This window comes from Stegastes partitus, unplaced genomic scaffold (genome assembly GCF_000690725.1).
Source record: "Stegastes partitus isolate 25-593 unplaced genomic scaffold, Stegastes_partitus-1.0.2 Scaffold2213, whole genome shotgun sequence".
NCBI classification, from domain to species: Eukaryota; Metazoa; Chordata; class Actinopteri; family Pomacentridae; genus Stegastes; species Stegastes partitus.
The window spans coordinates 2,666-17,527 of NW_007579944.1; the positions used below are offsets into that span (position 1 = coordinate 2,666).

The 14,862-nt window shown below is 47.5% G+C and overlaps 2 protein-coding genes across 2 annotated transcripts in view; both read right to left on the reverse strand.

The window, feature by feature from the left end:
• Positions 1-14,862, reverse strand: part of setd1ba (SET domain containing 1B, histone lysine methyltransferase a) — a 16,452-nt gene continuing 1,590 nt past the window's right edge. The window contains exons 4-18 of the mRNA XM_008304409.1: positions 14,346-14,616; positions 13,421-13,542; positions 11,865-12,965; positions 9,427-10,179; positions 8,404-8,577; positions 8,229-8,322; positions 7,930-8,141; positions 7,780-7,849; positions 7,322-7,687; positions 5,931-7,208; positions 5,438-5,604; positions 5,235-5,360; positions 3,821-3,940; positions 547-684; positions 1-452 (exon numbers count right to left, since the gene is read on the reverse strand). Of these exons, the coding sequence (XP_008302631.1) occupies positions 279-452; positions 547-684; positions 3,821-3,940; positions 5,235-5,360; positions 5,438-5,604; positions 5,931-7,208; positions 7,322-7,687; positions 7,780-7,849; positions 7,930-8,141; positions 8,229-8,322; positions 8,404-8,577; positions 9,427-10,179; positions 11,865-12,965; positions 13,421-13,542; positions 14,346-14,616 (5,166 nt within the window). The 3' untranslated portion in view covers positions 1-278. The remainder of the gene's footprint in view (positions 453-546; positions 685-3,820; positions 3,941-5,234; positions 5,361-5,437; positions 5,605-5,930; positions 7,209-7,321; positions 7,688-7,779; positions 7,850-7,929; positions 8,142-8,228; positions 8,323-8,403; positions 8,578-9,426; positions 10,180-11,864; positions 12,966-13,420; positions 13,543-14,345; positions 14,617-14,862) is intronic.
• tmem120b (transmembrane protein 120B) overlaps positions 10,517-14,862 on the reverse strand; it is a 27,319-nt gene continuing 22,973 nt past the window's right edge. The window contains exon 13 of the mRNA XM_008304408.1: positions 10,517-10,529. The gene's annotated coding sequence lies outside the window, so the exon portion shown is untranslated. The remainder of the gene's footprint in view (positions 10,530-14,862) is intronic.

The window sequence follows — 14,862 nt, forward strand, 5'->3', positions numbered from 1 at the left end:
AGTGTTTACACATAAAGAAAAATTATGTGTTTTTGTTGTTTTTTTTAATGTTAAGAGCACCATAAATCGTAAACAATCTAGAGTTAAATACGGGAAGAGCTCAGCAGCTGAACTCTCCTCCAGGGGGGGACTTGCCGGATTCTGCTCCTCGCTCCGAGATTTAAAAAAAAAAAAAAAAACTTCCTTCATCAGTTCCTCCTCGTCCAGGGTTCTAACATGGTGTCTGAGCAACTTAAAAGAAACGTTTGGGGGGGATTCTTCTGACCTCCCGCTGGACGTTAATTCAGCGTTCCCCTACAGTTCTCCGCCCCGCACAAACAGGGGATCTTCTCGTCCTCGATGGGGAACTTGTAGTCGTACGTGATCTCCTCGTTGACGTTGATGGGCTGCCTGGAGTAGATCACGATCTTCTTCTGGGACTCCACCGTGATGACTTTCGCATAACAGTTGGGCTGCAAGGAAAGAGGGAGAAGATAAAGAAAAAACAGACATGAGAACGTGTTTTCTCTCTAGCTGGTGAATGATTCTGCTTTATCGCCGTCTCACGTTGCAGCTGTGGTTGATGAATCGGGCGAAGTTGCCACACTTGGTCGCGTCTATGATGGTGTCGTGGTCGACGCGGAACATGTAGCTGCTGCCGATGCCCTCCTCTTCGTAGCGCTTCTCCCGCATGTCCGCGATCACCTGCGAGGGAAGATTAGCACTTGTTAGGTACCATTATACGTGTCCTAATCAGAGATCCCTGGACAGACTACAGACAGAACAGAACTCTGCTGCCAGGCTTCTAACCAGGAAGAGGAAACGTGACCACATCACGCCTGTTTTAGCTCTTTTACATCAGCTGCCAGCACGTTTTAGGATTGATTTTGATTTTACTCATCACTTTATAAGCACTAAACGCTCTCTGTCCTATTTACATTGCCGACCTTTTAACACTCTCCACCATGTTCTATAAGATCCTCAGGCAAAGGTCTTTTAGCTGTCCCAGAGGCCCGGCTGAAGGGGGACAAAGCTTTTTCAGTCCGAGGCTCTGGAACGACCTGCCCGAGGAAATCAGGTCGGCGGATTCTGAGCTCTCTTTAAAGTCACTCCTGAAAACACGTTTTTATCGGAGAGCTTTCCCTCATTTTATTTATGTTTTATAGCTTCTTCTTCTCCTATTTTTCTGTGTGCTTGTTTTATTTCAATTTTAAATTTATTTTATTGAAAAGCACTTTGTAACGTGTGTGTTCTATAAATAAAGTTTGTTATTATTAGTAAAGGTGGAGGAGGTCATGGATTGGGTGGAGACGTAGAGTTGAATGTCATCAGCGTAGCAGTGGAGTTGGACACGGTGACGACGGATTATATTACCAAGAGGGAGGATGTAGATCAAGGGTGTCCAATCCTGGTCCTGGAGGGCCACAGTCCTGCATGTTTTAGATGTTTCCTTCTTCCAACACACCTGATTCAAATGATCAGGCTTCTGCAGAGCTTGATGATGAGCCGATCATTTGAATCAGGTGTGTTGGAAGAGGGAAACATCTAAAACATGCAGGACTGTGGCCCTCGAGGACCAGGATTGGACACCCCTGATGTAGATGATGATGAGCAGGGGGCCGAGCACCGAACCTGGGGGGACGGAGCCTTTTCTGCTGCTGCTCCCACCCTCTGGAACTCCCTTCCATCTCCCATCAGACACTGTTCTGACCTCCACACATTCAAGTCCCTTTTAAAAACTCACCGTTTTAAGATTTTTAAGAACTGTTTTACATTTTTATTTTGACCTGCCTTCTATACCTTGTTGTTTATCTGCTTTTTATTCAACTTGTTTTGTTCCTGTTTTTATTTTCTCCCCTGTTCAGCGACTTTGAGTATCTTGAAAAGCTCTATACAAAATACATGTATTATTATTATTATCTGAGGATGATCTAATGTCAACTGCTTTGCCGTCGAGTTTGGCTGCATCCTTTTCCGAGCAACATGTGGACATCACAGTTTGGTTTTATCCCATGCTCCATTGCACCACTGCATAATTTAGGTAAACACATCATTATTAAGTGTAACCAGCGGGCTCCTGTGTTGTGATGCTAAAAAGCAGGATGCTGAGAAACACTGTGATCTCTTGGAGGTGATTTTAATCTGACAGAAACGAAGAATAATAAAGAAAACCTGCTCTCTCCTACAAGAAAACAGCACAAAAGGGCTGAAAGTGTGCAGGGACAAAGAGAAGAGCGAGTAGCAGGGGCTAGCAGTGGGTTTAGCCATGAGTATATCTTTATCATTTTGTTAAAAGGTTAAGGGGCAGATTGATTACTGTTATTCTGGTTATGATGTATTTTTGTTGGACACATTGGATGGGGGGATAGTGGCTCCCGTGGATGGATTTAAGCTCATACACTGACCTGTTCATTGTCAGAGGAAGAGAGAGGCAGTGAGCTGGGTTGACGGCTATTTTGCTTGATTACTTTGATTTGGAGTTTTGCATACGTTTATATGGTCTTATTTGCTTTATTCATAATCTCAGTGAGTTATTATTGAATTGCGCGTCAGACAAACAGACCCAGTCTCTCAGCGACACGAGGTCTCGGATGTTGCTGCATTAACTATCGCTAATTAAGCAACCAACACATGACCTGATGCTCGACATTATTTTGCTCAAACATGAAATCAGCAACGAATTGACGATGTAAATGGTCTGCACTTATATACATACATATTTACAGTGTGTTTCTCATTCACCCATTCACACACCAATGACAGAGCTGCCTGCCATTGGGAGCAACTTCATGTTCAGTGTCATGCCCAAGGACACTACAACCATGGAGGGATCGAACCGCCAACCTTACGATTGGAGGACAACCCGCTCTACCACCTGAGCCACAGCCACCCCGACTGACGTATCAAATGAGATGAAAATGAAATGAAAGTAAACTCCTTCACCAGCGACACAAATAAAGTGCACAAATGACATCCCAACATCCAAAAAGGCACACGCTGTAATTTTCCTTCAACCTGACTGAACAAATGTACGCAGCTCATACGCAAAATGTCACGAAGCTGGAATAAAACAACTCAGTGACTCAGACGCAATCTATAGAAAAAGCTGTGAGTCAAAGCAGAGCGGCAGAGAGGAGCGATCTACGATGGAACCCAGAGTACAAGGGCAGAAAAAAAAACTAAAAAAAACCTGCAGAGATACACGCAAATACATAGAGCAATGTCGATCAGTGGAAATGTTTAAGCTGCACTCTACAGATTTGTGTTGGCGCTCTGGAGCCGTGGCAGACGCCTGTGTTGTTTATTTGTAAAGTTTAAAGCATTCGTGGTCTGAACTGAGTAACGTTTTAGTTTTATATACCCCATCTTGAATCCATAAGTAAATTATTCCTATTGGACTTATTTTCAAACAGCCGACTTTTATCCTCATAAAACAAATGTGCAAGACTTTTATATTTTAGACCCGACCATCAGATCCATCCATCCATCCATCCATTATCTATACACTCTTAATCCTCACTGGGGTCGTGGGGGGCTGGAGTCTATCCCACCTGGACAGGTCACCAGTCTATCACAGGGCTACACTTCGAGACAGACAACCAAGCACACTCACATTCACACCTACGGACAATTTAGACCAATTAACCTTAACATGCAAACTCTACGCAGAAAGATCCCGGGTGTCCTCATCAGGACACAAACCGGCAACCTTCTAGCTGCGAGGTAACAATGCTAACCACCGCTCCACCTTGCAGCCCAATACCGTCAGATAAATGCACAAATTCCATGTAAATCTGTTCAGGTGTTTAAATACACACAACAACACGCGAGCGAGTCCCACCTGTCGGATGTTCTGTCCCACGTACTCGATCACCATCTCATCAGCAGCAATAGGCTCCATGGCAAACAGACCCCAGTCGTGGATGTGAGATTTGCAGAATCGGATCTTCTTCTTACGGAACTAAAAAGGGGACAAAAAGCAGAAAGTGTCACTAAATATCACAGGATCGTTGATAATCAGAATCAACTGTATTGGCCAAACAAGGAATCTGACTGCGGTGAATCTCGGCTGTCTGTGTGCATCAGAAAAAACTAGTTAAGTACTAAAGATAAGGATATAAAAATAAGAAATAATAATCCACTAATAAAACATCTGCAACTAGACAGAATATGTTTGGATAAATTGCAAAAGCAGCGACACATTCAGTGACAAATACTATGTTTAGGCCTCAAACTCGCGGCCCGAGGGCCAATTGCAGCCCAGGGAATGGTATTTTGTGGTCCCCTACTTGAAATCAAAGTTCAGTGTTAGTGCGACCCGTTAGCGCGTTTTTCTCACGTGCATCTACGTGAGTCGTTGCCCTGGGCATTTTATATGTTTTATCACTTGTGGGCCAGCATAGCTCAGGTTCGTGACAGCAACGCAAACTAGCAACGTGATTCGGGAGTGTCACCGAGTGGAAGGAAAATATCTTCTGTCACCCAGTGCAAATACGTTTTTTTATTTTTTTTTAAAAACATCTTCTCCACCTTGAACTTTAATGAGTCAAAGTACAGGTCCAAACCTACTGATGAGCATCTTCAGGCCATACTGAGAGTCTCAAATGCTTCCTCTCTCAAGCCAAATGTGGCTCAGCTGTCAGCTGAGGAAGCACTGCCAGGTCTCTGGTAGCAAGGAGTTGGTAAGAGACGCCTATGTTCTGAATTGTTATTAATAAAGATTGAAAAGATTGGACTAGTTGTACTTTTTCTGAATACCTGAAACCCTTTTTTGTGGAATACTTGCCTCACCCAGCCTCTATCTCCAGCGGCCCCAGGTAAGTTGAGTTTGAGACCCCTGCTTTAGGTGAAATCGACCATCTTCTTGTAATTATGACAAAAATGAAAACAACCTCTGCTGGTGTCCTCTATTAGCAGCTGCCTGTTTGTTGTGCCCATCTGTCACATTTAGAAGTTTATTTTTCTGTTTTCATCCTCAAAAGTTCAAACCATAGACTTTTGTAAATATGCATAACATGCATCAGCAAGTAGAAAGTTTTAACCCTCTGTTTTAACCCCAATCAGCTTCTGAGCTGTGGCCTCATTCTTTCACTGCAGTATAAAGTCGTCCATGGAAACAGAGCGACCACGGCTAGAAGTGGAGAGAAATGTTTTCTGCACAGTGCGACACAGTTATAATGCTATAAATTATACATAAAAACTTTCTTGTTTACTTGTGTGTGGACAACACTGCTCAGCTGTTGGATGTGATTTACCTTCAGCTGGTTGAACTTCAGCAGGTCGCTGTCACACGCAAAAGAGAACTGCAGACGTCGCTGCTCCGACCGCCGCTCCGAGCCAGCTCTGGTAGAGGCGTGGACCTGTGCAGGAATGCTCATGCCCTGCAGAGACGACGCAGAGTTAGACCAGAGCACAGCAGAGATACTTCAGTCATCGCTGTTTGTAGTCTCCTGCCCACCTGTGTGTCGACTGGCGGCTCCTCCGACTGCAGCCGTGTACTCTGGAGGTACTTGATCTTGTCCTTCTTGTCGATCTTGTAGTATCCCTCGCTTCGCGCACAGCCGGTCATGTGATCCCTCATGCCATCGTCTCGCCTCTTCTTCTTCACTCCAGGGATGTTGGTAGGTGCAGGGGAGTCAAGGAAGAAACTGAAAATGCCCTGAAACCCACCTTCTTCTGAAGCTTAACAGATAATCAATATCAGACAAACAGTTCCTCGTTTCCACCAGCAGAGGGAGCTGCTACTTGTTACACAAAGTGTATGACAATCACATTAAAATGAGTAAATAATATGCTTTTTAGTCGTATCTAACTGGACTGAATTCTAAACTGATCTGACCTTCTCTTTCCAATTCCTGGAGCACTTTGTAAGTTAAAGAAAAGTGACAGAAAGCCAAGTATTACTGATATCATCCAGTGTAAATCAGTGGATGTTAAGCAGTAAAGGATATGAGGGTGGTTGACCCAGAGCGTGTCGTTGAGCCAGTCGTTGCCGTTATCCTGCTGCAGCATTTTGTCGTAAGTGATCTGCAGGAGCCGAATGTCCTCGTCATCGATGCCTTCGTTCCAGATGTCATACAGGATGGTCATCTCCTCAAACTCGGAGCGCGGGGTGAAGTACGGCCGGGGAGGCGTGGTGACGGGCGACAAGCTGTCCAGCAGCAGCTCCTCCCAGCCTCGCCGCGTCCTCCGAGCTGGCTTCACGGCCACAGGCGCCTCATCTTCGTAGGACAAGAAGTCGTCGTCGGCAGGCAGCTCCGTCTGAGGCTCCCCCTCTCCTTCCCGGAAGTCCAGGCTCGGGTGTTTGGGGGATTTGGCAGATATCGTCTGCACGGACAGATCGCCGAGATGTGTTTCATGAGGCAGCGGAGTGGGCTCAGATGAAAGCTCCAAAGACTCATCGGTCACAGAGACAGCCGGGGTCTTTTTGCCTTTAGGTCGTCCAGGTTTCCTCTTTGACGGTGTTGTGTCTGATGGCACCGGGACGTCTACAGAGAGACCAGAAGGTAGATCTTCAGGGACGCTGGCTGAGCGTTCTGTGCCGGCTGACAGCGCCTGGTTAGGCAGAGCGCTGATGGGCGGCTCCTTAAAAACTGGTCTATCGTCCAAGCTCTCAGAAGATACTTTTCTATTAAGTGTCAGTGCTGAGGGGTCGGGGAAGACAGGGGTGAATGTTAAGTCTCTTCCTGGAGTACGGGGGACTCCGGCGCTAAGGACAGGGGACTGTGCGGGGTAGGAAAAGGGACTACCAGGGATGTGAGGGGAGCTGAGCAACAGACTACTGCCCGTTAGCGGGGCGTCGCCACCAGGGGTGATGGGCACTGTGTCGGTGCTCTGGGATTTACCCAGACTCCGGGCACGCTCCATCAGGTCCCTGCCCGGCGTGCGGGGGATGTCCTCGTCCGTGGGGAGCCTGGGCCGCTGAGGGAAGTCAGGCAGAGGACCGGGGGGTGGATGGAGGAGGGAACGGCCTTCTACCGCCGGGTGAGGAGGGAGAGGGAGGTGCATTAAAGATGCGGAGGCGGACTTGGGGACAGGTGTGTTTGGATCTACCTGGGACGGGGCTAATCGACCAGGGGTGCAGGCTACTTCTTCAGGCTCTGCTTTACCTTTGGGTTTTGTCTCCTGGTCGCTGTCGGGCAGGGCGCCGGTGGGAGTAGGCGGCCGAAGATTCGCTACATGCTCCTGAGGCTCCGACTTTACCACAGGAACGGTGCCTACGTCTGTAACTAAACACAAGAAGAGATGTTTCTTTCTGTTAACCTCTGACACCAGTGTTTCTAGGTGATAAATGGGTTTTGTTGAAATTATGCTTGACTGCAAAACAGAAGCAGACACTCACCTGGGATGCCTTTTGGTGACGGCGGCTTCACGTCCTCCGCTGCCTCCTCCTTAGGACTGGGAGGTCTGTGTTTGGGCTTGCTGCTCAGCTCCTCCCTGCCTCTCTGCTCTTCTTTAACCTCTGGGACTGGTGCTGCCAGGGGGCTTGGTGGCTTGGTGTCCGCCTCCCCCTCCTCCTCATCAGAAGATGACGATGAGGACGACGAAGAAGACGAGGAGGTCTCGGCCGCTTTGCTACCACCCTCCAGATCTTCTGTGGCCGTCTCCTTGTCGTCCTCCTCTTCAGAGCTCAACTCGTACTCAGAGGAGTCTTCGCTTTCTGATGAGGAGTCCGAGCTGGCTTTGGAGGAAGACGAACTCTCGGCTTCTGCAAGAAATGAGACAAAGAAATGATGAACTACAGGAAACGCGCTTTGCAAAAGGAACCAATCGGCTGTTTCTGTCAGATATTTAAAGTACCATCATCAGATGAATCTGAGGAAGCGCTGTCGCTGGATGAGCCTCCCTCGTCTTCATCATCGGCGCTCTCCTAAGAGACGGCAATGCATTAAAACGTATTCAAAACACACAGATAGATTGTACGTACCACCAGCTTTGTTTTAGGCTTACCTTGCCTGACGACAGTCTGTCTGTCGCCACCGCTTCATCAGGCTCCTCCTCCCTGTCCGACAACGACTCCTCCTCCTTCCCTGAGGTGTCCAGCTCCTCCTCTCCCTCGCTGTCCAGCTCCAGCGGTCGCGAGTGTCTTCGCTTGGCTGCGGTGCCGTCGCCGTCCAATTTGGAATCGTCTGAGGGGAGCTCGGCTGGATCTCGATCCCGGTCTGACAGAAAATAAACACGAGATAAATTAGCGTTTGAGAGAACTGCATGTGTCCAGTATTTAGAATGCATTCCTCGCAAAGTCTCACCTTCGTCCTCCAGCTCGTCATCCACTGGAGTGGAGGGTCGGGCCCGTTTGTTGTCGCCAGCTGATGCAGCCTCAGGTGGGTCCTTCCTTTTCACCTGAACACGACGTGCAGCATTTTAACACTGACGGACTGCACACTTGATCACGACACTGTCTCGACAAGTTTCCAAACTTACCTTGAAGGACGGTAACCGGATGGCTCCTCGTAAACCGATTCCCAGGCCCATTCCTTCGTAGCCGAGTCCTTCGCCCTTGTTCCAGTTCTCCAGCAGACTTGAACCCATCGTCTCTTTGGGTTTGGGTCTTTCTTCCTCTTTCCCCTCGGCACCTTTAACTGGAGTCAAAGAGGCCTGGGAAAAAGTGAATGGGACGTTTAATGTTTGAAAACTGTGGCATTCGCTTCTGCTGAGACTGGATGCTGTCTACAGAGCAATTTTCATTAAACACGAGCTGTTTTAGATATAAATACCATTAACGCATATTTTCATGATCAATAAATTACTTTTTAAAACTTTGTTAGTTCAGAAAATGGCAGAAAATGGCAAAACAAAAATCTCCCATTGCCAGTTAGATGAGCCGAGTTTTATCTGATCAACAGGACAAATCCCCAAAAGAACTAAATTTTAAATTAAATGCAACACAGAAAAGGGACAAATCCTCACATTTAAGCAGCTGCAACCAGCAAATATGTTATTTTTTTCTTGATAAACGAATCACAAAAATTGATTATCAAAGCCGGTTAACTGACTTTATTAAATAGCTAATCTTAGCAACAACAAGATGAGATCAGATGAGTTAATTATGGCACTGATATGGAACTGATATCTACTATTAATGCAAGACTCTTGCCTGTGTAATCACGCTGGACAACGGAGAGGAAAATCAGCTGCAGCCGCACAGAATAGTCTTTCAATTATTCTTTTTAATAAGCTGCAGAAAGCGTCACGTTGTCCGACTGTGAATGGATGTTTATGATGGAGACTGAATGACCCTAATGAATGTCACTGCAATTCGTGGCTTCTATTACATATAATTAATTCATATAATATGGACCTCATTTGTTTTGCCAATTTAACTGGCAGCAATTAAAAATTCCAAAGCAGTCAGCACAAGTGCATTTTCCCCATGCACACTGAGCATGTGCGGATATGAGCTCTCTTTGCTTCTGCAGATGCAACTTAGTGAAACGAGCGACCTACCTTCGCCGAGCGCTCCTTCTTATCCCACCAGTCGTCGAAAGCCCTGAAAGCCACCACCTCCACCATTTTGCGGTTGAGGTCCCTCTTCATGATGGCCTTCAGCTCTTTGACGATGACCAGCAGCACTCCATCGACGGTGGCCTTGTGGGGATCCTCCTTTTTAGTCTCGTATCCGGGAGGAGGAACAGTGGGGTTGAACTTTGGTAAACTGGGATGCTGCCATTGCTGTCCGGGTGCTCCCGTGTTGCTCGCGGGTGTAGCACCCATGGAAAGAGGTGCGTAAGGTCCCCCAAAGGGCCCAGATGCCGCACTGTCCATAAAATGCGGGTAAGGATAGGGCCCTCTGGTCTGAGCCATGCGACTCAGCATCTGCTGCTGCATCTGGAAGGACATCGGAACCGTGCTCCACTGTTCCCACCGCAAGCAGTTCATCAGCTCCATCTGCACCAGCGGCATCATGCTGTGCGGGTAGGGACCCATGTGTGGCAGCATGTGGGGAGGCACTCCAGGATGGGCGGCCAGGTGAGCAGGGTGTCCCGGGACGGCGGAGTGAGGGGCCAGGTGGTGATGTGCGATCGCAAAGCCGGCTTGGTGCTGCAGGGGGTGGTAGCCGGCGGGATGGATGGACATGGTCTGCATCGGGGACACTGCCGAGTTGACAACGATGCCTTTGCCACACTCCCCGCCGGTGATCGGAGTCCCGGGCATCTCATCGTCAGAGATTTCCATGTCCTCCCCTGATGACTGATGACCCTGTGTGAAACGGGGATATCCTATCAGGACTAGACAAGATTATGCAAAACCTGGACCATCACCTGCTCGTCTCATCTCCATGACAACTGAGGAAAACGGCATTTACTTACAGAGACCCTGAGATGAGGTCTAAAGCTTGGAAATGGCTAGTGGACGTTGGGTTAAGATTGTTTTGTCAAATCAGCCCCTTAAACGTTAACATGACGTGACATAAACAGGGCTGGGAATAACGGAACATGTTTCATATTACAATAGTTCTGAGGGAAAGTTTGAGTTTAATAATGAATGAATGCTTTGTTGTGGTGCATTACTTTGAAAAAAGATTAGCATGCATGTCTGTAAAAGTATTTCTAAAAAATTAACAAAAGAAGCTCAAGTTCTGCAGTGATACTTTACCTGAATTAAGCAGCTTAACAGTGGCGGCATTTTTACTTATTTAAATCAGGGAAAAAATATGATATATGTGGGTAGGCATTTAATGTAAACTTCCAGTACTAGTTACTGATTGACGTGCAGTGGACTCATTTCAGTCAGAATCAAACAATGTGGAGGTCTGCTGCCCTGTTAGTTCTCGCAAATAAGAGCAACAAGTGATTCTGGAGCTGATTTGAGTTCAAAGTTTAGCACAGTCAAACACAAATGACCTGCGTCTGTGGTCAGCATGTTTCCACACAGAGCTGTTTGTTCAGACATCAAACTACGTATCCCTGAAAGTACCACAGTAGAAAATCTGAATGCAAGACTTCAAACACATCAGGGTTTAATTCTCCTCCTTGTTGTTTAATATTCTAAAAGGTCTCTGCAGAACCACTGCAGACATGAAACTCAGCAGAGTGAACTCAGCGCGGGAGTGGCTTGTTGTTACCCAAATGACCTGTTTGCACTGTTTGCTTTGTGATAACTTGAAATATGAGAGCAGAGACGCTGCGGCCAATCCTGACTGTCAGGCTCAGCAGAACCAGGAAGTGTGGTGCTGAATGGGGCCAACAGCCAAGCTGTGTTTTCCTTCGTGTGAGCGCGTGCAGCGAGTGTTAGAAAGAGGAAACAAGAGTGTTCAATTCCCCAACAGCAGAGTGGCTCTTATTTCTCTCTTCGGAGCAAAGTTTAGCAATACAACATCGCAGGCCAGATGGCGTTACTGTAACTCCAAAAAAGGGAGATCAGCTTCGTATGAGTGTGAAAGTATTTGTGAAGATGCAAGTTTTGCATCTAAACCCTTTCATTCAAAAGTCATTTCAACTCTTTGACCTGCACCGACGAGGAACTTTAAACTTTTGCGTTCACAAAAGTGTGCAAACAAATACGTTTTTAAAGGTAGTTTGCCGTCAGTAGCAGTTACCTGAAGCAGCTTTTTAGTGTGATACCTTCACACAAGGTTTTCTGTGAAACCGGAATTTCCTTTTAAAGGCAGAACAAAAAGAATGAAACAAAAGAGAAGATTTACTACTACCACCTCACACTGAAACTAAACCTGACTTCCTGCGTCCTCTGTATAACTGTCATTCACAGCTGTGTGTAAACATCAGCGCCGTGCTACTATTAGCTAATCCACACTATTAATAAGAGCTTTTGTAGCAGCGTCTGACACTTGTTTCTTGTGAAATGCGCTAAAACCTGACACATACAAACATGCACGTAAATATCCAGCTATTTTATCGGAAACATCGGACGGGGTTTCATCTTACCGTGTCCATTTTATCAGTGGGAGTGTGGCCTCGAAAAGGTCCATCTTTGAGGTCACTGTTGCTCATCTTGTCGTGACCAGGAGAGCTGATTCTCTTGATCGAGGAGGCAGTTCCGGGAATTGGTTCTTCATCTTCCGAGTCTGGCAGTGGGGTCGGGCTGATGTCCTCCAAGCCTGTGCTCGAGGGACGGGAATTTTGCTGGCCACCTTGGGAGCCGCTCGTGAAAGGGGGAATTGGGGATAGCTGAGAGGAGGAGGAGGAAATGGGACTTCCCTCCATATGCACCTCAGTGTCCGAGTCCCGCTCCTCCAGGAACGGCAGCAGTTTTGTCCTTTTCTCCTTGAGGAGCATCTCGATGCGGGAATCCAGGCTATTGCGCTCTGGATCCAGCACGGGGGAACCAGGTGAGGGGCAGTGCTCTGGCGTTTGAGGAGGAGGGGTACTCGGATGGGGCAAGGGCTCAGGCGGGGGTTCTGGGATCGGAGGAGTTTCTGGTCTCTCCTTGACCGGCATAAAGTCAGTGGCGGCAGCCAGAGGCGGCTGCGGTGGCCGGAGGTACTCACCCTCCCTTTGGGCTGGGTGATGGAAAGCTGGCTCCGATGGGGGGAACGCTGGGGGCAAAGGGGCTTGGTAGGGCGAGAAGGCGGGTTTGAAGTTGGGTGTAGCGGGGGGAGGCGCCGTGTAGGTGAAAGAAGTAGTGGAAGGCGGAGGTTCGGGCGGCGTGAGCTGGTGCTGTTTGAAAGCAGCTTGCTCCGACGTACCCCGATACATGGGGATGCGATACTGAGGCCTGTCCGGTCTGCGGTTGTACGCATCCTGGAACTTACTCTCGTGTCTGCGAGATTTGTAACCTCCGGAGCTCTCAGGACGGTTGGGCTGGTACGCAGGCGTGGACTGCCGGCTGGAGTAATTGGAGTCTTGCGAGAAGGGAGTACCTGTTTGGCGTGGCGTATGAGGGGTTCCCTGGGACTGAGGCGTGTCCTGCCTTAGGCTGGAGTAGCCCGTCTCCAGGGTGAGGGGAGTGCTGGAGCTGCTCGGCGGCAACGTCCCACCCACGGTAGCCACGCTGCTCTCGGACAACCTGCGGATGGGCTCGCAGGCCTTTAAAGACACAAAGAGGACGGGAATGTATCGAGGTGTCACAGGCAAAAACAACATAACCATCAGAGTGAAAAAGAGGAAATAATGATGATGTTTTGCTGAGAATATGTTTAGATTGTGACTTATCAAGCCAGTCATCATAAATAATTGAATGATTTTCCTCTGATGATTACGGCTACATTAAGGCGCCTAAAAAAACAAAAGCAACGATTAAATACGAGCATCTAGACATTATTACTCTACCACCTGCTGCACTGATCCAGCTCAGATTAGCTCATTTCTACAAAGAAAACACCTCGACATCCACACAATAGACACACAACTCCTCCTCAGGAACGACCTCGCGTGAACCAGACTGTCATCATAATAGTAAAACTACTAATTAACTCCTTTTGGCGCAGTTAGAAAAAAGAAAAAAAACAAGCACAAACAATTTTGCAGATTGGAATTTTTACCAGCAAGGCTTCTGCCAGGCTCCGAGGGGAAACTTCTCTGGCTTCCTCTCCACCAACAGGCAGGGTCCTCGGAGTGTAGCTGCCATTCATCAGGAGCTGGAAGTACCTGAGGCGATTCTCACCTGCAGAACAATAAACATGCACGGGTCCGGTGCCAAGTTTGTAAAGCGGGCTTAATGCAAGCGCTTCATTAAAAGCACTCTGGCGTGATTTGAGTAACGGCAGCTGAACCCTAAACTAAACATTCGTAAAGCGTGCAGTCACAGCAGCGGTTTACAAAATAATATTATGCATTAATTTTGCCTGACAATATGTGAACTGTGCTCACTTATGTTATACAATACAGCTTCTTGATTGACACAAACAACTTATATTACTGTGACCAAAACATGCTTTACGGTACAATGCATTCCCTACACACTACAACACACACAAATAGCGGTCCTTATTGCTCTAATTAAATCAACACAGATTGAAAACTCTCGATCCTAAGAGTGATTAAAGTTGCTGTTTTGTGCAAGTCAACAACAACCAGCAATGTAACTTACTGCAACTGCAACTCAAATCGATATTAGTTCTTACTTAAAATGTGACTCAGAAAAAAATCTGAAAGTGCAGAGGGCTCTGGCAGATTGGTCTGTGTTTGTTTGCAGGTCTGAAATTATGCACAGTGGGAGTACACAGCACCCTCAGCTCTGGGCTTGTGGGAACAGGCTTACATTCAATGAAATTCAATTATCCCTCGTTACCAGGCAACGCACGTAAATTTGCACACGTGACTGCTGTCATCCTAATAATCCAAAACAAGGCAACATTTCGCTATTTAGATTTTTTTTTTCGTGGCCCTGCATCTGCTCTCAAGCTTGAGTCTGCACAAGCGCAGCCGGCGCGTCCTTTTACCTCGAATGACTGAATCAGTGTTTACCTTTCGGGTCCAGCTCCACGTGGATGATGTTTCCCATAACAGACGTGTTGTGGAGCGACTGCACGGCCACTTTGGCGGCTTTCACGGTCTCGAAAACAACTTTAGCTATTCCCAGGTGCTTTTTGTTCTTCGGATTGTACAGGATCTCCACCTCCTCGATCTCCCCGAATTTTTTGCACATGTCGGTAAGAAATCCTTCCCTGATGTTGTCGTTGAGTCGGGCGAATGTCACCTCCTTTGGAGGCACGGGGCCGATGTAACACTCATCGATCTGGGAGAGGAATGACAAAGAGTTAATGTTAAGTGCTGCTCGGGTTAATGTTGCACCATGTGGGGTCATGTCTGACAGCTCAGATAAGAGGAGCAGCGCTGCAGGAGTTGCAACGAACAAGCAACTTAATGAAAAGTCCAGGAACGCGAGCGTGAGGCCAGATCGAGGTGTTCTGGTCCGAACGGTCCTCCGACAATCCTCCACATCGCAAAGATGACTGAGAGGGGGTGTGTCTGCAACTTCTGA